This window comes from Ochotona princeps, chromosome 17 (assembly GCF_030435755.1).
Source record: "Ochotona princeps isolate mOchPri1 chromosome 17, mOchPri1.hap1, whole genome shotgun sequence".
Taxonomy (NCBI): Eukaryota; Metazoa; Chordata; class Mammalia; order Lagomorpha; family Ochotonidae; genus Ochotona; species Ochotona princeps.
The window spans coordinates 5944241-5967126 of NC_080848.1; the positions used below are offsets into that span (position 1 = coordinate 5944241).

Consider the following 22886-nt stretch of genomic DNA (forward strand, 5'->3'; position numbering starts at 1 on the left):
TACGGTTTTATAGATACAGGGATTTCAACCTTTCCTTCTCAGTTTTCCTCCCAATTTTTCCCTCTTCCGATTCCCCCCTCCCCATATTATTAGAGTGTATAGTCCTTTAGTAATGGTTATTAGTTTAATACTTCGCTATTTAAGTGCATCAAGGCATTATAGGTTTAGACAAAGGTAGAAAATCTAGTGTTGTATTGTTAAGATGTGTTTAACTATTTCACCGGGAGCCCTCCTTTTATTAGGGAGTAGAGATGCCTATTATAACGTGTCTTTACTTCCTGGCGTGCTAATTTCCATTAAACAGTACATCTATAAGAATTAATACTTGTCCACCTATATGTTTATTTGCTTTGTATTTTGTGTGAGGGTTGTCTTATACCAGAGAGAATATATGATATTTGTACTTTTGGGATTGGCTTATTTCTGTGAGCATAATGATCTCCAGGTGGGACCACTTTGTTGCAAACGACTGGGAAGTTATTCCACGGAGCAAGTGTAGCAGTTTTCTAATCCCTCCCAATAGGCATCTGGGTTGTCTCCATAGCTTCGCTATTGTGGATTATTTTATAAAACTCAGTTTTTTTGAAATATTAGTTTTTGATTCTTGGATTATGTTCTAATCATGAAAAATAGATATTTTCTGCCAAATGTAATCCGATTCAGAGGTAGTTATAAGTAGATTTCTTTGAAGACCTGTGTTAGGGAGTAGGTTGATGGCCAGCCAATCATCTGGTCTTCTCTATGGTTCTCCAGTGTAGTGCCCAGGGCCACATGGAGGGATTGGAGGCAAGGATGAATCCCACTCACCTTCTGTAGCAGAGGGGGCTCTACAGCCTGCAGAGCTTTAAACTTGCTCAATCCTACATTGGTGCAACCTTGAGAGACTCCCCAGGGGGAAAGTCACTGGGTGTTAATTTGTCTTGATCCTACTCAACATTGTAACCAGTAAGAACTGGATGAAGTCATAAAAGAAACACGAAGACATGTACTTTTGATCAATAATCGAAAGGGCTAACTAATAGTTACAGCTTTGCCAATAGAGTTGAAAATAATTCAAGGAGAGTTGGTAGCCATGGATCCAAACGAAGGACGTCTTAAGGATTTTGTTTTCAAAATATAGTTACAGGAGTGGACCTCTAGTCTAGCTGAGAGAACAGCATCCCACATGGCAGGAGTCAAGTTTGATCACAGGCTCCGGCTCCTATGACTGACCCCAGCTTCCTGCTAGTACTAACTCTGGGAGCTGGTTCCAACTTGGGCATTTGTGGAGTGATCTGTGAGACGAAGCTTTTCTCTCTCGCTTCAATGACCAGTTTTTTAAAAAGACTATTTTCCAGACCTTTATTTGTGACTTTATGTTATGAAACACAGAACGTGTTTTTTTTTCTTCTGACTATACTGTTATAAAGAAGCCAGGCTTTGATACAGCTTCAGTTAGAATCTTGCTGAACAGCAGTACACATAATAGCTTTATTGCTGATTTGCAGACAGAAGGACAATCCAGGCCTAATTACCTCCAGACTGTACAACTGCTTGCTCTTTCGTACTGTCTGTAGACCCTGCCCTTCACCTTGTTCAAAACCTTGTGTGCAGTATGTCCTGCACAGCTGCCCTGGGGAGGGTTGGGAAAGAGGACTGCAGGGGACACCATGAAGAAAGATGCTGAGAGAGGAGGAAAAGACAGGGGTGATAAATTTCAAACATAGTTAGATTTGCATTTCAGAATTTTTTTTTTGTTGTGGTTGTTATGGAACTTGGTTACAAAACAGAATAGTAACCTCAGGTGGAAGCTTATAACCGGCGTTTATAAGGATTCCTGATCAAAAGTGGAGGGTCTACACTGCATTCTATTGGCACTTCCAAGCTTGCTACTTTTTGTTTTCTCTATTGTCCCAAGGTCTTTGAATTGTTATATCTTATGGCAGGCACGATCACTGCCAGACCAAGGGAAAGAAAACAAAGTAATCTTATAGTGACTTCTAGTTTTAAAAGTGTACTTATTTATTTGGGGGACTGGTGAAGATGGGGAGAGAGAAAAAGAGAGAAGGAGCACTCTCATTTGCTGGCCTCCTCCTCCAAGTGCTCACAATGGCTAAAAGGTCGAAGCTGAGAGAGATGAGCTGGGAACGCCCATGTGGGTGGCAAGAACTCCACCTCTCAAGCCATCACCCCTGCCTCCCAGGGTCTGCAGTAGTAAGAGGCTGGAGTGGAGCCAGAGCTGAGTAGCAAAGCCATGTGCTCCCAAATGGGAGACAGGAATCTTAACTGGCAGCTTAACCAGGAGGCCACATGCCTGCCCCCATTTTGAGCTTTTAGGAGGGTTGAAAATCCCTTCTTAATCAGAGGAAATTTCATTGTGGCTTATTTTTTGCTTTTATTGTTTTCTGCTTTCTGGTTTTCTTGACACACCCACTTTTCGAATATGGTTAAAATAATGTGTCATTAATGAAGTCATCTCGTCCTAAGAGCCCCTGGCCTGGGGACACAGGAACTGGTGTGTCTCCAGCTGTTTCAACCGTGCCTAGATGAGCCAAGCACAGCGCGGCGACTAGAAAAGGGTCCTTGGCCCTTCTCAGAGCTTGATGCTGTCATTCTGAGTGTTTGGAAGAAGCAAAAGCCTCAAGGATTCAGAAACAAACCATTCCGCCGGAGTTTCATATTGCTCCGATTACACATATGGCAGTGACCGATTGCTCTGGTTGCAAATGTAAATAAAACACTGACATCATCTTCACAGAAGGCTCAGTGTCATGGGAGAAGCAAGTGCAGAAACAGAGGATGGCAATAGGATACTGTGAATGGGGGCAGCTGTGACCAAGTGGTCTGAGAGCACAGCAGGGAGGCTGACCCCCGCTCAGCAGAAGACAAGGCTCCCGAAGGAGAGGACCCACATCACAATGTGGAGGGTGAGTAAGGAAGACACCAGGGAACCAGCCATGGCCACAAGAGTCAGCAAGGACTGGCAAGTACTATGGTATTGTTCTCACCTAAAAACAAATAAAGCGGTGGAGCAGAGAGAGGCCAGGCTACCAAGGAATTTCTAGGCTGGATCCAAATGGATCGATTTTACTCTGTAAACAAGACAAACCTTTGGAATATCTTAAGAGATAGATCAAATCAGAATTGCTTTAGAGGGTCTGGCATTGAGGTACTTTATTTCACCTTAATTTCACAATGAAGTACCAGTTGGAGTCCTGGCTACTCTGCTTCCAATCCAGCTTCCTGTTGATAGGCCTGGGGAGACAACAGAAGATGCTCCAAGTTTCGAGGACCTGCCACCTACATGGGAGACTTGGATAATGTTCCTGGCACCTGGCTTTGGTCTGGCCAAGCTGTGGCTGCTGTGGCCATTTGGAGAGGGAACCAATGCCTGGGAGTTCTTTCTCTCTCCTTCTCTCTTGGCTACCCTGCCTTTCAATACATAAATAAATATTTAGTCAAGGATTTGCTTTGGAATGGTCCCTCCTTAGGCAACAAGGAATAGGAAAGGCAGGAGCAGGACCTTGAAGTTAGTGAAACTGGTAAGAGGCAGATGTAATCATGACTCAGGAGGGAGAATTTAGGAGCTGTGGCTACGGTGGTGCAGAGGCAATATGTACTGAAGAAAGGTGTAGAAAGTAAAATCAGAACGTCTTAGAGATTGGGGCATGGGTAGGGAAGACATGCTTATGGATTTTAACTGGCTAATTGGTGGAGCTTCCCATGCTAATGGGAAAACCAGGGTCTGGTAGACAAGATACCTTCTGTCTTGAACAAATTGACAAGTGTGCACAGATGAATTAATCCAGCCACTGTGTTTTTGCTTGTCTATACCTTTGCATTCTCATCAAAGTGTTAATAGTTCTGTAGTACATCTTCCGTACTGTGTCCAGGGCACTGTCCTATCCACGGTAGATTTATCAGGATGAGTTGAACATGACTCTTATCATCAAAGAAGATTCAATCTACTAATAGGACTTAAAAATGTGAGTACAAAAGAATATCTCTTTAAGGAAAAGTACTTATTGCTCCATAATGAGATCTAGGGCGAGTAACAGAGGGTTTCAGAAACCCTTGCTTACACGTCTCCTTGAAGTTCAGGTAGAATTTGAATACACAGACAAGAGAAGTATCCTGATGGAGACAAGAATATAAACAAAATCAGAAACAAAAGATTTGGGGACAGAGGAAGAGGAGGGAAAAGGGGAGGAAGAAATGGGAAGATGAAGGAGGGAAGGGAGAAGAAAGACAAGGTCTTCTGGTATGAATGGAGTAGAATGAAGATGAAAACTCAAATCATCAGCCAAAGCTGAACCAAGATCACAGCAGGCTTGCCTGTATGTCTTTTATCTATGTTAGCTCCCTACCATCTTGGCTCATGAAGTCATCCGAGTCGTAATCATCTGGCCTCACCCTTCCTTGATAGGTGCACCTGCTGCTGTGTTGCTTCGCTGACTTGCCTCTCGTCTGAGCTGGGCTAGCACCTCGATACTGCAAGTGAGAGACTTGCTCTGTGCTAGGATGTCCCTTCTACTTTACTACACGGATGATCTCTATTTTGAGATCACACTGGTACCCTCTGCCACAGCCACAGGGCCACTTTGCCACCTGCTCCCAGTAAGCAAGACAAACATTTACACAGAAATTTCCAGAGCCAACAAGACTATGTGGGCTGGATATCTTTGTAGAATTTACTCGAGAAACTTGTTCCATGAAGTGTTTTGGGCTAGGAAAAAAAAATAAGCAACTGGTGAGTACTATGACTGACTGATAACCTGTGTGCACATGTGACATGTGCCTGGTCTCCCCCTGCCATGACTGGCTCTGTCTCCCTTTCTGGACTTCCTCCTGTTTCCATTCTTCCTCTGAGAGCTAAGGAATCTTGCTTAGCCTTCCTTAACATAAAGGGTTTTGGACATGAACTTGAATGGCAATTGAGCTGATTTTCCAGCTGACAGGAGATGGTTAATTGCATGCTGTCTATAGGAGTCTTAAAAATCTGTCTGGCCACATTAACAGGGGCTTGAAATTTATGGCTTGAGACCATTGGGGCAATAGGGAACTCAGGGCTCTGGCAACTCAAGGTAGTAATCTCTAAGGTGGAAACTAAAATTCAAGGGGCAGATCCTGGAGTCCTAGAAAGAAAGATGGTCAAAAATAAACATTGTGCAAGTTTGGCACCTCTGGTGGGGTTACCTTCTATCTTGGGACAACACCTGTCACTTAAAATCTGATACAGACAGTTAAGAGTAGCAAGGGAAGGTGGGGACTACAGAACGGCCTGCTCATGCATGATAGATGGGGGTTCTGCCCCCTTCTCAGGAATCTGCCATTCCCTGATGGAAGTTTTGGAAAGGTAAGAGAGGCAATTTATTATGAATGCATGAATGGATAGATGGGGGAGTGGAGTCCTCTTTGTGTCCAGACCGAAAGCCAGTCCCATCCATGCTTTTTGGAGGATTCCAGTGCTCTGGGAGGCAGATACGATAAACAGAAAAGGAAGCATTTGGACAAAGTGTTCATTCTCTAATGCTGTCTATAAGAGGTCATCTGGTATTTCATGCCCTTTCCTTCTCCTCTCCTCGCCCTCTCTTCCACTTTTCTTTCTTTCTTTCCTTCCTCCTTCCTTCCTTCCTTCCTTCCTTCCTTCCTTCCTTCCTTCCTTCCTTCCTTCCTTCCTTCCTCCCTCCCTCCCTCCCTCCCTCCCTCCCTCCCTCCCTTCCTTCCTTCCAATGATATTTACTGAGCACTTGCTATCTGGCAGGAACTTTGTGAGAACTGGAACGCTGTACCCATTGGTAAGTGCTGGAGATGATCCCTGTAAGTGGGCAGTGCACAGGTTCTGTGGTATTCAAGTTGGAGATCTGACTGTATAGAAGACAGCAGGGAAACGGTAACAAACAAAATACATGACCTATCAGGATGCTGTCTGACCAGCACTAGACATGACTAGAATGATCTCCCTCAAGCTCCTTAGAAAGAGATGATGCGGATCTTCAAATAAGGAGAGGGACTAGGAGGAGGTTGCCCACCAAGACCACGTGCACATAGACCCACTGCAACGGTTCCCAATTAAGGCAACTTCCTCCCTTACCCCTCACTGCCTGCTGGGAGATATCTGGTAGGGTTTCCTTGGCTCTGAGTAGTCTTTGGGATCCAGGGCTGTAGGTTTCTGCCCAATGCAGAAACAAGGAGAACATTGTACTGTTAGCGTTGCACTGTCAGTGGGTGGCCCCGGGTACATGAGTGGAGTGGCCAGCAAGATGTACTGCTGCCAGGTAATGGAGAAGCCACCTAGAAAGTCTGGGTTGCTTCTACCTGACAGTGACCTTAAAGTGCTGGCTTTGTCCTTCAGGCCTTAAGGAGCTTGGCCTAACAGTGCCTTCCCTCCCTCCCTCCCTCCCTTCCTCCCTCCCTCCCTCCCTCCCTCCCTCCCTCCCTCCCTTCCTTCCTTCCTTCCTTCCTTCCTTCCTTCCTTCCTTCCTTCCTTCCTTCCTTCCTTCCTTCCTTCCTTCTAGAAGCAGTGCTAACTCATTTCACTTTCAAGGGAAAGCTACTCTTTTCCTTTTTTCCTAACTTGTCTTAAAGCCTGATGGGATCTAGACGTGTGATCATTTCTACCGTAGGTTTAAACCACTTGCCTTGCTTTGTGCTTGTTTTAATAGAGGAACTTAAGCAGAAACAAACACCAAACAAAAAAAAAAGTCTTCCTGGGAAGCAAACCTGGTGTTTTGCTGGGAAGGCCTGGCCTGAGCAGCAGAGGCTTTCTGAGGACACCACCTCCTCCTGGCGAGGCCGCCTCCCACTTCAGTTCCCTGGGATGTTGATGAAGGGTGATGTCCTTTCCTGGTTCCTGTTCCTCATTGTCTTGAGAGCAACTTGCAGCGGTCTGGCGTGCAGTGTGTGTGCACGCGTGCATGTGTGTGTTGTGCTTCTGGGAACAGGGAAGAGGGCGAGAGCGGAACAGATGGGCCCCCTGAACTTCGCCTTGGCTTGGAAAATGAAAGGCGGAGAAAATTGTAATAAAAAACGGAAACAGCTGTGGCAAGACAACAGCAGCTTGTGGGGTGGGCCCAAGCCGGGGGGTGGCAGTCTGTCAAGACTGTCCTCCTAGGCTGGGTGTGAATCACCAAAAATAGTGCTCTCTGCATAGATGCTGCCTACCCTGCAGGTCACCGTGTTGCCCTATGCCCTTCCTCCGCTCTGCAGCCAGGCCAACCACCAAGTAAAACAGAGATTGAAAGGCTTTAAAAAACAACAACAACTCTTATTTGGAAGTCAGAGAGAGAATTTTTCAATCTCTCTAGCTCACACTACAAATACCCAACAGGGGTAGGCCAGGCTGAAGCTAGGAGCCAGGAACTCCATTCAGATCTCCCACGTGGATGGCTCCAGTGCTTGAACCATCATCTGCTGCCTCCCAGGGTGCTCATTAGCAGGAAGTTGGATTGAGTTAGGGTCGCTGGGACACGAACCAGGAATTTGATATGGGATGTGGGAGTCCCAAGTGGTGACTTAACAGCTGCACAAAATGCCCATCTTTTAATATGCCCAAGAAGAAGACTGACAAACACGTCCCATAACTTCTGTTGCTGTTTAACTCCATGCAGTGTGACTGTTATTTCTTCAATCACATATAACCCCCCCCCCCCAACGTGTTTAAATCTGTTTTCTGGTGGGTCACACATCAAATCAACGGCAGGTTAATGCACTGCTTATGGATGACCGGCCGGGATCCTACACTGATGAGCTGAAAAGACTTTAAGTCGTAGCCATTGGCTCCCGTTCAAGCGCAATTGGACTTTTTCTCCAGAGGGACTTTTGGGCTGGAGAGCTCTGAGAAATCCAGAGTGAAAATGTGACAGCTTAAAAGGAGAGTGTAAATATCATTTCAACACAGATGTAGAGTTTCCGGGAAAATAAGGAATTTGCCTTGTCTTACCTGTATCTTGCCACCAATAATGAATGGCAACAGTGATTTCAGCCAAATCACTAAGGCAGTAATGAAATATAACCTTGATGTAGTGTGATCCAACTGTTAACCAAATGGCAAGTGGTACCCCAAATCAGACTATTGATTTTTTTTCATTTATCCATCTTCTATTTAGTATTGAAATACAGTGATACAGTGCACACTTAGAAGCTAGAAAACTCCTGACTGTATTTTGTACTTCCGTTTTTAAGGAACAAACACAGCTTTCTGTATTTATGTATTTGGTGCATGTGTGTGTGTGCGCGCACACACACACACACCATACCACACACACACACACACACACACACACACACACACAGACTGACAGAGTTTTTGTCTGCTGATTTACTCCCCCAAATGCAGCAACCCATCAGGGAGTGGGTAGCCTGAAACCAGGAACTCAGTTCCGGTCTCTCATGTTAGCTGCTGCCTCAGAGGTTCTGCATGAGCAGCAAGATGGAATTGGGACTGGCACTCAAACCTGCGTACTCTAATGTGGAATATGGGCACGAAAGTGACATCTTAATCACTACCTCAAATACTCTCCATCATCCTCTAATTAACATTCCTAGTTAGTGTTAGTCTTTTCCTGCTAGGTGTGCTTTGTGCCCCTTAGCTTCTAGCACTGGGCTTTTCTGGTAGAAGATGAGCAGGAGACATTTGTTACCATGATGATATGATCTTTCAGCCAATTTGGCCAAAGAGACCGGAGCACGCACTGCATGCCATGGGGATTGTTTTGACTGACAGCTGTAGGTGCTGGACAGCTGAAATGTTGTTTGGCTCCATGTCCACTAATCAGCTACTACTTATAACTGTTTTCTGATGTGCTGTTGGCCCAAGTCACTCTCCTGCCATCTCAGTTTTGCTGTCCTGCATGAGGTCCAGATTTGGTTCTGACATTGAGGTAAATAAAAATGATCAGATAGCACAGATGAAAATTAGAGGGAAAGGAGTCTTGGTGGGAATAGTAGATCAACGGGCAGGGATATTGGGTGGATTCAAAAAAATGCCATATCGTTTTTTTTTTTTTAATCCCAGAAAACAGCTGCAGGTGGAGACTAGGATAGATCTCAAGCGTTCTCCACGGAGGCAGAGGTTCAGACAGGGGCCAGCTGGGTGATGACATTGACTCAGAGGTCAGATGTGCGCTCATGTTCAGTGACGGTTTCAGAAATTTCAGGGACTTTCAAAACTGGCTCTGCAGGGTGGTGGATCTTGTTGCCTGGGGAGACACAAAGTGGTACAAGATCCCTCTGAGATCTGGGTCCACCAGCACAGGGCAGGGATGGGGTTGAGGGAAGCAGTATCAAGATCCCTCCCTTTAGCTCTGCTTTCGAGTAAGCTGCTGATTTGCTCCACGCAGAATAGGAGAAAATCTTGCTGTTTTTAAAGGCTATGAGTTGTCAAGTGCACAAGTCCCAGTAGTGTGTTCTCTCTGCCAGGTCCTTTATCTGCATAGAGGTGAGTCAGTGCCCGCAGGCCCAGGGGTCTTTAAGCATGTGCATCATTTTTAGAGTCCAGGTGTTTATTTGGTTTGCAATACCTCTCACAGCCCCTGATCACTTGATTTCTTCTACCTCCCAAGGTGCCAATAAATGCACCTGAGTGTCTCCTATTAGACATCCCTGGATTCCCAGCCCCGCTCGTCTCCAGCTGGACCTGGGAAAACACCACATTCTGCTCTCTTGCTGAACTTGGCATCTCCCCACGGGGGGTGTAGCTCAGTTGACACAGTGCTGAGGCAGAGGCAAAACTGGAAGAGACATAAGAAAGATGGGTGTCTAATCCCATCCCACCAAAAGAGAGGAACAAATCTGAGGATTGCAAAAAAGTTAGAGCCCATCAGATCATAAGTCCGTTGAGCTCTCTGATGCAAAACAGTAAGCAAGGGAAAGAGGGGTGCTGGAAAAGTGAAAGAGGAAGGTACCATTTCGCATCCACAATAAAGGGGTGTCAGCAACTTAAAAAGTCTGATGATAAATGTGGGTTTTGAAATAGAACTGTTGGCAGGAAGGTGAAACACCACTTTAAGAAATGGCTTGGCAGTTTCTTGGGAAGTTGAATACGTATCTGTCCCGTGACTCAGTGGTCCCGTTCCTAGGTATTTATCAAAGAGATTTATATCTGCTTGTTTATGATAAGCTCCTACAGGAAATGGTGCAAATATCCATGAGCGGGAAAATGGATAAGAACCCGCCTGTAGGTTCACATGGGGAAAGGGTATTGACGAAGAGAATGTCGTGAATGAGCTGCTCATACACACAGTGACGTGAGAGAACTACAAAAATGTACACCGAGCAAATAAATCCAGATATAATGGGTACTAGGATGTAATTTCATTTACAGAAAGCTCAAGAACAGGCTCTAGTCTATGTTGGTTGAAAAGAGAACAAAAGTCATCCATGGGAGGTGCGGATTGATGGAAACAGGTCACCTGTGTGTGTTCTGGGGTGACACGTATGCTCTTTGATTTGATTGGGGTGATGATGACCCAAATGGATACAAATATCGGAAACTGAGCTGTATTCTTAAAAATTTAAAAAAAAAAATTATCTGAAAGGCAGAAACAAAGCGAGAGTGAGAGAGCAAGTGAGAGAGAGACAGAGAGAGGGCAGCTGGGCCAGGCTGAAGTCAGCTCATTTTCACATCCTTCCTGGATCTCAAGCCACACCTCCCGTGCAGGTGGCAGAGACCCAAGTGCCTGAGCCACCACTTGCTCCCTGTTTCCCCGTGTGCATTAGCAGGAAGTTGGAGTGAAAAGCAGAGTCGAATCTGCACACAGGTACTGTGCTAGGAGATGTAGACCTGGCAAGCAACGTCTTACTGTGCCAAATACCAGCCCCAGGATGGGCTCTTAAGATGTATACTTTCACTGTACGTAAGGGCTTATTTTCTATCACAAAACAAGAGAGGAGGAATCCCAGAAGGGAAGTGCTTTCTATAAAGGGTGATTTTAGGATGGGATTGTCATTGCAGCTTAGCGAGAAAAGCTGCCATCCTAGGCGCCAGCATCCCATTATGGCATCAGTTCCTGTCCTGGCTGCTCCATTTCTGATCCAGTTCCCTATTAGTGCCCTGGATTCTGTCCCTCTCTCTCTCCCTCTCTTAGTGTAACTCTGTTTTTCAAATCAACCAATCAACCAACCAATCAATCAATAGCTCCCCTTTTCTCCATTCCTTTTTTTTTTTAAATTTATGATGCAGTTGTGTAGACTCTGGGATTTTCCCTTCTCCTCCCCACATTCCCTCCCCTCACTGATTTCCCCTATATTATTACAATAGTATGATCCTTCATAAACAAACGCTCCCCTGGCCTTTAAAGGATGCCTTTAGGAGTTCGTTGCCTCGCAATAGATACTCACCCTGACTTTGATTGATGAACTCCAAGATGAGAAAATGGGACTTGGAAATAGGTTATTTTCAAAGCTCTGAAATGGGTTGTTGCAGGATGGAAATCAAGAATTGGTGCCTGGTTACAGAACCTGGGTGACCCAAGGCAGAATGTGAGGCATGAAGACATCTGTGCTAGGAATGTGTTTCCAACATCCAAATGTGGGCTCCTGGGACAGAACGCAAGAATGGCATCATCACCATGGGTCCTGTTTCGTCACCTTCAGGGACAAGGAGCCCTTGGCAGGGAGAGGCTAGCAGTGTTCTGAGCATGCCCAGCAGCCGGGAAAGAGCTGAAAATGACCTGTCTCAATAGTAAGGAGGTGACCTGAGTCAAAACTGCCCACAGAGTCAGCCCTGATCATGTGCCTGGTCCATGAAGGATACCGGCTATATCCATCTGCTAGGACTTGACACTGTCCAGATAAACTTCTCCTCCGTTTGCCCTTGCTGCCCCTGCTTGCTTCATCTCCTTTGATGCTGTTGGGGAGAAAGGAAGCAGCAGCAGCTGGTGGCAGACGCGGAAACAGAGTCAAGAGAAGGGCAGGCCCACCTGCCTTCCCCATGGATTTTGATCCCTTTGGGATCGTGAGTTGAGACGATTTAATGCTGAGCCTGTATAGGCATTTCCTGGGAGAGACATTTTCATTCATGAAATGAAATTTTATTTTCTGAAAACGAAGGGAACACTTTCACCCCTGACCTCCTCCCTCCCCTAGTGAACACTCGGCAGGTTGGGGCAAAATCACAGCCCTGAGGATCTGAACATGAAACTGACTTGATGTATCCACGATCCATTAGTAATGCATATACATTGAACTTAAATACTTCTAGGAACTAGAGATAAGTTGGGGTCAAGACAAGATCTACAAGTTGAGTTGGAGAAGACAAACACATAAATGACAAACATCATTTCTGGGAGTGACCCTGTGACAACACGGAATAGTAGTTTAGACACTGACTGGTACGTTGACAGTATGGAGCAGTGTGTCCAGGATGGACACACAAGATCCATCGGAGCAGGTGACTTTTGAGCTGGGATCTGCAAGATGACAGGAAGGGTGCTTGGCTGTCAAGAGAGCAGTAAATACACTTCCCTGAAACAGCAACGAGCTTAAACATGAGAATGAAACCAAAGAAGTGGGAGTTGAGAGCTGAGCAATGAACAGAGTGGTGGCAAGCGGTGAGGGGCCAGAACAAGGTAGAACTTACTAGGTTGTCTAGGGCCACACAGGTCAGCAAACTTTTCCATAATGAGGTCAAGTAATAAAGATTCCGGGCTTTGTCAGCCACAGTGTCAAACCTTGCATCATGGCAGGAAAGAATGCAGACAACGTGTAGACTAGTGGACGTGACTTTGTGTCGATCAAGCATTCTTTCTTGCAGCAGGTGATGGGCTGGATTTGGTGCGTGAGCCATAGTTTGCTGACCCCTGGAGAAGGGCAGTTGAACCTCACCGTGAGGAATTTAGATTTTAAGTGGGACATTGTGAACAGGAGATATCATGGTCAGATTTTGCTTTAAGAGATTTCCTGAGATACAAGTTACAATATCAGAGTTGCGTTTCTCCATCTATTCTTTCTTTGTTATGACCTCTATTTTGATCTATTATTTTGTAAACTGAGGAGTGGGGGTAGTGGCTGTCTAAGCAAGTTGCTTGTGCTATTGACTAGCTATGTGACCGTGGGTTAATTGCTAAATCTCTCTGAGCGTCCGTTTTCTTCTCTCTACAACTGTAATAATAACACCTGTCTCTATGGGTTATTAAATGGATTAAATGAGATCACGCATATAAAACATCTGTCACAGGGCCTGGCAAAGGAAGGGCTCAGTGATGTAAATTCCTTTTCCTCTTTTGCCTGCCATTCTGCTTGCATATGTCGTATTTCAGTCAAAACTGGGTAAATATGAAACTTGGTAATAGGTTTCAAAAAAAAAAAAAGCCGATGGCACAACTGTAGGACAGGAGAGCAATTGCTCACCGTAACTGGGTGATTTGGCCACTGCACGAGCTAACACAACTTAAATTTATCTGAACTGAACCAGTACTTCTAATTGTAAGAATTAAAAGTCTGTTTGTATTTGTGTTGTGTCTAGCTGTGGCAGGAGTCCTGAAAAATAAGTCTTGGGGTGAAAATCTAAGTGAAGCACCTTCGAAGAATAGCAAGACACAAAAGGGTTTGGGAATTGTAGTAGAGGTAAAAAGTCTTAAGGAGAAAGACTTCAACAAGCCTGGAAAATTGTGCAAGGAGTTAAAGGGTTCTCATTTGTGAGAAAGACCCAGCCATCCTGGTGTAGCTACGCAGGTTCTTGGACCGTAGGGTCCAAATGAGATGAGTGTTTTCCATAATTGAACATCTCCATGGCAGCAGAGTGAGCTGTCAGTCAGGGTGTGTGCTCTGAAAGAGGCTTGAACAGTGAAGGTGTGATGTTAGAGGTTTCTGCCTGAATAGTACAGCTAAACGTACCTCCCTGACCTCTGAGTCTGCAAACCTGCGGGGGTACATCTAACCAAATCTCTGGAGATCAAGGGGCACTTTGGGATATCAGGCACTGACTGGAACATTTTCAAAGGATCTCCAGGAAAAAGAGGATATGTGAATTCCTGGCTCGTCCACAAGCAAATACCAACGTAAGGGTTACTGTAGAGAGCACGAGGAAGTGGCCAAGGGATGAGCAAACGGGATGGCGTGTATGTAAATAGGGGCTGTCACTGAAAATGGAGAAAGACCAGGAGAGGCAAAAAGAGCTCATCAAGTTCTCACCCAAGCCACTCCCCAATCAATCAACTACCCTGTGGCAGTGCCTTGCCTCCCAGGGGGCCCTAATAAAGCTTTCTTTTCCAGGGCATTTAAACAGCAAAACACCAGGCTATTTGTTTATGCCACATGAAAATTGAAGTTCATGAAGGTAGTGTTTCTTGCTCACTTGTTAAATTCTGATCCAATAGTAGGATCTCAACAAGTGCTTACGGAAAGCTTAAGGGGTGAAAATCTTCTCAAAGTGGAACATGGCAGCATGGTATAATGACAACTGGAAGAATTGCCATATTAGAACCTAGAAAACTCAAAGGATCAATCTATTGGTAGGCTCATCATGACGTCACCTGGTTATTTTCAATGAGTACAGATTGAAGCTGTCTGATCATGTTGCATGTGGTCCAGAAACCCAGGGGCAAAGAGTCCCAGGTTGGGAATGTTGGAGTGTGCTCATCATGGCCCAGGATTGGCTCTCCGAGTCAACAAGAAACCCTAAGAAAATGCAGTGGAGAAGAGAACAAGACTAGGGAGGGCAAGAAAAGGAGTGGGGTGAGGAAAGTGATAAGCATGGAGAGCACAGGCGCTTGACATTTCTTACCTGATACAACCCCTCTTCTATCTACTAGATAATTTCACTTGAGAAATGAGAGTTGTTTGGGTCTCAGAACAAGGTGGAACTTGAATAAGGTTAAGTGGCAGAATGCTATGGTAGATATCTTAGTCAATTCTTTTGTAGTTACACCAGCAGGTTCCTGTTCACACTGAAAGGCTGGTATTAGTTAAGCAACTACTGGATGTCAACCATCTTGTCCACAGCCTCTGATGCTGCAGTTTGCTAACCAACACTGAAGGTCATGGGCAGATAGATCCATGGTTGTGGGGCCTTCAACTCATATGGCTAATTATTTTAAATGAAGACCCTTTAAGAAAAGCAATATAAAATTTAAAAATATGAGCTTGTGTTTTAAAGGAGTGTGGAAGCTTGCCCTTTGCTTGCTGTAAGGTCATCTCTGGCTAAGTGAGGTCATCAATTAACGTAACACGAAGGTGCTGCAGTGGCCCATAGAGAGGGGAAGTGAGGGATGGAGTGGGAGGGAGCAAGAGGGAAATTAAACAGCTCAAACGAATCCCTGTGACTCTGCTCTCATAGCAGGCCAAAAGCTGGGTTCTAAAGGAGTCTGCCTTTAGTTCCATTGGCTTACAAAATCCTCTTTTCCTTAAAAGTGTTAAAAAATGTCACACTCAATACGAATCGACAGATAACTTTGGGTCTACTGAAGGCCTTTCTCAGGTACCTAGGTCTCCCATCAGTGTGTTGCTGTTGCCCTGGGGGATAAGCTTGGTGTTTTGGATTTAGAAGAGAAATTCCTCTGAAATATTTCATAATCTGGTGGAGGTGGAGGATGGGAGTGAGTGGGACTCTGAGGAATTCTCTCATTGTATACCTGGGAGGTTGTGAGCTTGTGGAAAATCCTTGTTTCCTGGGTGCTACTCCCCAAAATTCTAACACGGGGAGACTGCCATAAGAACAGGGGGTAGGCTGGGATATGGAGCAGTGTGTCGGATGGAGTGAATTCCCACACTATTTCTTGCTAAAAACTTCCTTGACAGCAACCCTGTGACATCCAGGAGGAATTGTAAAATCTTCAGCAAAACAGGAAACTGAGGCACAAATGGTTAAAGCACCAAGCATTTGGGATCCCCTAGCAGGTGGGGATCTGAACAGTACACTCCCATAATAAGGAGGGTGCTGGGGGTCACAGCCTTTGGAAAAGAGCTAATTTCTAGGAGAAGGGAGAATAGGTGGGCACACAGTTGTAGATTTGGGAGGGGGGAGAGAGGTCCTGGGAGGATGATGTGTGTCGATGTTAACATAGGGATTGGAGCGAAGAAGACAGATGAATCCATGATCACCACAGAGCCTTGTGAAAAGGGATTCCGGGAGTGTTGGCAGGAAACAAGCAGGAGAGATGGTGGGTGCCAAGGGAATGAACAGGGTGATGCCTGGGCACACACAAGGAGCAGAATCCGCTGTCTAGAGGGGCTGGAGGGCTCTGCAGTCACCCGCTGATTCCAGGCCCTCCATCAAGGCTTGCTGAAGGACTTTGCAAAGGAGGCTGAGCATGAACATGGCCTAGATTTGATAACTACCATTTTCCCGGTTGCCATGATCCTGGTGTGGGATGCGAGCCAGGAATCCGCTAAGCAGCAACAATGTGTGGTCAGAGCCAAGGGCCTGGTGAGCTGTCACATGCATGTGTGTGAGTGTGCGCGCGCGCACACACACACACACACACAGGCCTGCTAGGTAGGCCAACAGCCTCAGGTGGCAGATCTGACTTCCTCAGGGACACTTCCCCAACGGTGTCACCGTGGGAGTGGTGTGGTGGGCGGGAAGGCGTGATTTCATCTGTTTAGTGAAAAATGACCTGAATGGTTCTCTGAACCTGGAAACTCCCCATCTCACGGAGGCCAAGGAAAACAGGCTCAGGCCTTCCTTCTCTGATGCTTTCTGCCTCTGCTCAGAAGGAGTTAAACTGGAGGGAACAACAATGGGCTTTGGTCTCTGCGGAGAATCCTTCTGTGGGCTCACAGGACATACAGGCTTCTCTCTGCCCCATGCATGCGGACTCTGGTCTTCCGCGTTTGGACACCACGTTTCTCCTAAGAGGAACTTAGCCACATCCCATGCAGACAAGTGGGTCATCCCTCTGTCATTCTAACACAATGCTCATTTCCAGTCTGATAGTCCCACTGACTTCGCCCTGCGCCATGAGGGGGTGTAAACCAGAGTCGGTAACGGGGGCTCCTTCAGGGTAGTGCTTTGCAGGTTTTCCTCTGCTTAGGTGTTTGCGGGAGACCAGGTGTTTTCTTCCGTGTCAGTTGTAGGACTGACACACAGAAAGCAAGCACCATCACCATCTGTTCCGCGCTGCGCGCATCGCATCCCCCTTACAACGGGCGGGACCCCGCAAATAAATCCATAGGGTGCTTTTAATGCAATGTATATTTATTGTAAACAACAATATACAAAAAAAAAAAAAAGAAAGAAAAAGAAGAAAGGAAAGGTAAGTTTCACAGAGAGGAACAAACGGTTTGGAGGGCAGGTAAGTGAAACAAACGAACCACAAACACAAAGCAAACCTTACCTAAATAGACAAAATGTGATTTAAATGCCAGGTTTCTTAAGTTACAGAAATATTGTTTTTTTTTTAAAAGATCTGCTTTTATACAGAAATTGAAAGATGCCATATCATAAGAGTGCTTTTAACATTTTTATTCTACTGACTTCTAAAACTGTTAATATATCTTTTTTTTTTAAATAAAAAAAAAAGTCTGCTGTTTTTTAAAAAGCTGTCCTGCAAGTCTGTAGTCACAGCAGTCGCTAGGAAACCAGGGATGCCAGGGGGCCGCGTCCCTCCCGCCTGCGCCCTCTCTGCCAGAGAGCACACAACGTTGATGACACATTGTTTTGTGTCACACCGCATGCATGCACACACACTCACAATTTCGGCAGCCCAAAGGTCTGTGGCGGAAACGCGCTGCAAATGACTCAGTGACACACTACATTTGCAATCTCTCATTTGTATAAAAAAAAAAACAACAACAAATTTCCAGTTTGTTTTCAACAAAAACAACAAACAAGAAAATAGGACGGACGTAAGGCATTTGTACAAATCTAGGATGAGGAATCCTAAGAAACTTGCTTTTAATAATAAAAAAAGATTAAAGAGATAAATAAAAAAAAACTGGTTACAGTTAAGAACATAAGTTAACAACAGTTGACCATACCCTATGAGGAAGGCTCCAACAACCTATTTTAAAGAAAGTAAGTTCAAAAAAAAAAGGAAGATTTTTTTTCTAATTAAAACCTCTCCTTACAAAATAAATAATTTTAGCACGTGGAATGTCTTGAAGGTTAACTGCTGGTGTTCAGAGAGGACAGGTGACGACTGTCAGGCTGAGTGGGCCGGCTCCAGCATCTGGTTGCCACCTGGGGCCCTGCAGGCAACCAGGGGGCAGTGCGCGGGCACTCGCTGGCTGCTACAGCATTCCCCAAAACACATTTTCTCCTTGGCTTGCCAAAGACAGGAGACCACGCACTGCCAGGGAGTGCAAGCGTTTTTCCAGCAGCACAGTTTTTAAGGCTCAAGGTTATCTTTTCTCTTGTTTTGAAAAAAAAAATATATGTATATATATATAATATATATATGATAAAGCTTACCAAATGCGCCGTCTAGACTAGTGTGGACTCTCTCCTATTCGCAGAATAAGGCCTGTATCTCTGTTTTTAAGGCAGCTCCTCCTTGGATCGGAAAGCCTGAGGAATTCAGCAAAGCTCACCCCCTCCCGCCCAAACTGACCCCATCACAGAAACTATCACTTGTCTCTCTTGAGGTTAAAGGGACCAAAGCTTTTTTGTTGCTGCTGTTGTTGTTTCTTCTTCTTCTTCTTCTTCTTGTAAGAGAAAGCAAATCTGTACAAAAATACTCTGGTTGCGAGAAAAGCTAGGGCACGCTGGTTCAACTACGGATAGTTTAGCTGTTGGAAAAATAAGAGTATTTAATTTTTTTAATCTAAAAATATGTATAAATCCCCTCAAAATGGTAATGGATCATACACAGTACATACTAAAAAATATTTAAAATAGAGAATATTCCTCACAGAGGACTTTTTCTTTCTTTAATTACTGCTAAAAAATAATTACAAAGTCAAAACCAGGCAGAGAGATGGAGCAACGGGGGTCAACACGCTCTCCACCCCACTTCTCGCTTGCTCAGAAAGCTGCGCAAATCCACTCTCGTTCACTCGGCGGGACCAACCTGCCTGCCTCCCCACGCTCCCTCCTTCCCCGTGGGGAGAGTTGCAGAGGGCGGCCTGGCCACTGGACAAGTTAAGTGTTTCTTGGAACGTGGATACCAGTCACCTTCCGTTTCAACGTCTTTAAGGAACGAGAGACAGACAGAGAGGACAGAGAGAAAGAGAAGGACCAAGGTCCAAGGGAACTCTGATGGGGTTGTTTCTTTCTTCGGTTCCTTGGGGGATCGCCTTGCGCACGGGGGCCTCTTCAAGGCCTGGTGAGTTGTGTGTACACGGGCTGCTCCCAGTGCTGCGGGCTGTGCGTCTGCGGGATGGACGGCACCCCGGAGGTGTCGGCGATGGGGGTGTACATGGGGCGCTGCGCGGGGCTCATGTAGGTGAAGGTGGAGAAGAGGCTGGAGCCCTGGCCCGCCGCGTGGCTGTAGTAGGAGCCCGAGTTCTGGTGGTCTGTGTAGTCGAACTGCGAGCGCGTGATGGGCGGGTACGAGGGGCTGTAGTGCGGGAGGTTGAAGGGGCTGTAGGCGATCTGCTGCGGCGAGTGCTGCGGCTCGCTGTAGTGGCTGGGGCTCAGCTGCTCCGTCTTGATGTGCGTTCTCTGCGCCTGGCCCGGCTCGCTGCTCAGCGTGGTCAGCGTGTGCGTGGGCTGCGGTTGCGGGGGCGCCGCCTGCGCGGGCGGGGGCCCCTGCTGAGGCTGCGGGGGCGCCTGCTGCGGCTGCTGCGGCTGCGGGGGCGCCTGCTGTGGGGGCGGCGGCGGGGGCGCCTGCTGCTTGGACATCCACACGTGGCCCGCGCCCGCGCCCGGAGTCGCCGCGGCGCTGCTGCTGATGCCGTAGCTGCCGGTGTAGGTGACCTGGCCGTGGGTGGCCGGCACCCCCGGGTGCCCGTTGGGCGGCAGGTATTGGTCGAACTCGTTGACGTCGAAGGTCTCGATGTTGGAGATGACGTCGCTGCTCAGCTCGCCGATGTCCACGTCGCGGAAATCGATGGGAGGCTGCCTGCCCCCCTCGGGCAGAGGGCGCCCCTCTCGCTTCAGATCAGCTTTGCCTGGCTGCACGTCGGTTTTGGGCGTGGTGGGTGGGGTCGGTGGGCCCTGGGATTGCCCTGCGCGCACGGAGAGAGGGAAAGCAAGGGGACAAAAAAAAAAAAAAAAAAAAAAAAAAATCAGCCAGGGCTGCTCCAAGGGCCCCTCCCGAGGACCCTCCCTCTCGGCCAAAGTGTTGATTAGTCGCCCAATGATTAACTCGCAGGTACATAGCAGCAGCCTCCTTCAACTGGGGAGGTCCACCCTTCTACCCGTGCGGGTCCCAAAGAGTAACTGCTACTTAGGACGGGGTTGTGTGTGCTTTTGGGGAGGGGGAGTAGAGAGGAAGAGGAGGCGTAGGTCTTGTAATACCTCGCAATGCAAAATTAAATCTAACTTTGAGGGGCCGAGTTGGCAATGTGTGGGAGCGTGTACGCGTCTTGGCGGGGGTGGGGTGGCCACGAGCGAGTGGCGGGGGTCGGGTTTCCCGAGTGAGGCCGCGCGCCCTTGGCAACTGCGCCCTCCCCAGTACCCGGGCAGAGGGTCCCAGACGCAGACCTGGAGCAGAGCCAGGCGGTTCCCCCCCTGCGCTCACCAGAGTGCTCGCCGGGCGAGTGCACCTCGCTCATGCCGGAGGAGGAGTGCGGCGAGTCCGCCTGCAGCGCTTTGAAGATAGCGTTGGGCGAGATGTGCGTCTGCTCCGTGGCCTCCTCGGCCTCTGCCTGCCCGTTCTTGACCGACTTCCTCCGCCTCGGTTGGTACTTGTAATCCGGGTGGTCTTTCTTGTGCTGCACGCGCAGCCGCTCCGCCTCCTCCACGAAGGGCCGCTTCTCGCTCTCATTCAGCAGTCTGCGGGGTGAAAGGGGGCGCAGAGAAAAAGAGGGGAGGGGTCAGTGAAAAACGCCCAGCTGTCAGGCCACTGGCGACAAGGGCGAGGTGGGGGGGACCCCGGTCGCTGGGCTCCCCTCGCGTACAGCACCCCTGCCATTCTGCCTGGTCCCCGCTTCCCAGTCTCTGCAGCACTTTGTAACTTTTCTTAAGAAAGAAAAAAAAATGGGTTCAGTTCTTGCGGTGAGACCTGAGCAGCGGTCATTGCCCGCCCCCCTCCACTTCCCATCTACTTTGGAAACCTGGAGATGGAAATAGCTCCCCGCTGCTGCGGCTTTAAACGCCTCTGCTACTGAGGCAGCCCCCTCTGCTCCCCCGACACTCCTTACAAAACTTTACCCAAACCACCCAAAGCTGCAAGTAACAATCTCCCCCCCCCCCACCCACCGCCAGGACCCATCCGCGTCTAGCGGCCCCAACGCCTGACCCCCGTCCCTGGCAGTGGTCTCCTCCAGGACCCGCCTCCCCCCCTTCTCTCCAACTCGGTGGGTGTGGGGCTGCCCAGGAGCAAGAAGTCCTGGTTAGGAAAAGCGGGCTTCGCTCCCCCACCCCCGACTCGTGAGAGCAGCCAGGCAGTACTCCCCCCCCCGTTCCCCCCCACCCGTGTCTTCTTCAAGTCGCCTCCCACCCTCCCGCCAGCTCCCCCACCCCGCCCCCACCTTTCCCAAAGGCCGCCCCCACCCCGCGCCGCCTCCCATGACTGCACTCCAAGAAGTTAGTTCAACTCCGAGCCAAAGTTCCACCTCGCCCCCCCGCCCCCGCCCCGTCCGCTCCCCGCACTCCAACTCCCGGGCGCTGGGTGGCGGGGCGGGCAGAGGTGGCCCTGGCCAGCGCGCAACACCGCCTCCGCTGCCGCTGCGCAGCCCACCTCGCCGCGTCGCCCCCCCCCCGCCCATTTCAGACACACCGGGCCCTACCTCCAGAGCTTGCCCAGCGTCTTGCTGAGTTCGGCGTTGTGCAGGTGCGGGTACTGGTCGGCGAGCTTCCTGCGCGCCGCCTGCGCCCACACCATGAAGGCATTCATGGGCCGCTTGACATGCGGCTTGTTCTTGCTGGAGCCGTTGACGCGCACCGGCATGGGCACGAGCGTCCAGTCGTAGCCCTTGAGCACCTGGCTGACGGCCTCGCGGATGCACACGGGAAACTTGTCCTCTTCGCTCTCCTTCTTGAGGTCCGGCTCCCCCTTGGGGAACGTGTTCTCCTGGGGCCGGGTGTTCTCGGTGTCGGAGCCGGAGCCCGACGGGCAGGGCGAGCCCGCCGAGTCCTCGGACATGGTGGGGCTGGGGGCGCCGGACAGGCCCTTCTCCTGCTCGTCGGTCATCTTCATGAAGGGGTCCAGGAGATTCATACGCGGGCCCGGAGCCGGGGGCGGGTGGCCGGCAAAGGCGAGAAGCCGAGGCGGCTCGGGGACTCGAGGCGCAGGCTCCTCTCCCTTCGGATGCCCGGACGCGGAGCGAGCGGCTCCCGCGGGGGAGGCTGGCGCGTCTCCCGGCTGCGGCGGTGGCGAGCACCAGGGCAGTCACGGAGTGGCCAGTCCGCAGCTGCCCGCTCCGAGATGGGGGTTGGAGGGTAAGGCGAAGAGGAGAGGAGGAGAGGAAGACAGCGCCAAAGCGGGGGCGCTTGCACCCCTTCTCTTCTCTCCTCCTACAAAGAAAAAGCTCCCTGGGCGAACTTGGCAAGTCGCTGCGTCGCCGGAGTTCCCAGTCAGTTTCGAGCTCCGCTGTCGGCTCTCCAACTCCCAGCCCGGGGTCGCTTTAATAAATACTACCCCCTCACCTTAGGGACGCCCGGCCAATCACGGCGCGGCAGTCCCGGGGTTGGCAGGCAGCTGATTGGGCCCGATTTTGGGAGGGAGGAGGAAGGCTGTGGCCCTGGGCTGGGTGACGAGACGCGAGGGGAGGGGAGCGCAGCCCAGGGGTGGCTGGGCGCGGGGCGGGGGGCGTGTTTGGGGGCGCGGAGCGGGGGGAGTGGTGGGGGACCCGGGACGTCCAAGTGTGTAAGTGTGCCGCACTCTCGGAATGTCAGAATGTTGGTGCCGTCTCCCCAAGGA

The 22886-nt window shown here is 48.8% G+C and overlaps 1 protein-coding gene across 1 annotated transcript; it reads right to left on the minus strand.

Annotated features, from left to right (window-relative positions):
- Positions 1-18852: 18852 nt before the first annotated feature.
- On the minus strand, positions 18853-22556 carry SOX9 (SRY-box transcription factor 9). Its single transcript, XM_004592949.2, has 3 exons — positions 21754-22556; positions 20544-20797; positions 18853-20028 (listed from the first exon to the last, which is right to left on the minus strand). Exons 1-3 carry the CDS (start codon positions 22182-22184, stop codon positions 19175-19177), a joined length of 1539 nt encoding a protein of 512 aa, XP_004593006.1. The 5' UTR covers positions 22185-22556; the 3' UTR covers positions 18853-19174.
- Positions 22557-22886: the final 330 nt, after the last annotated feature.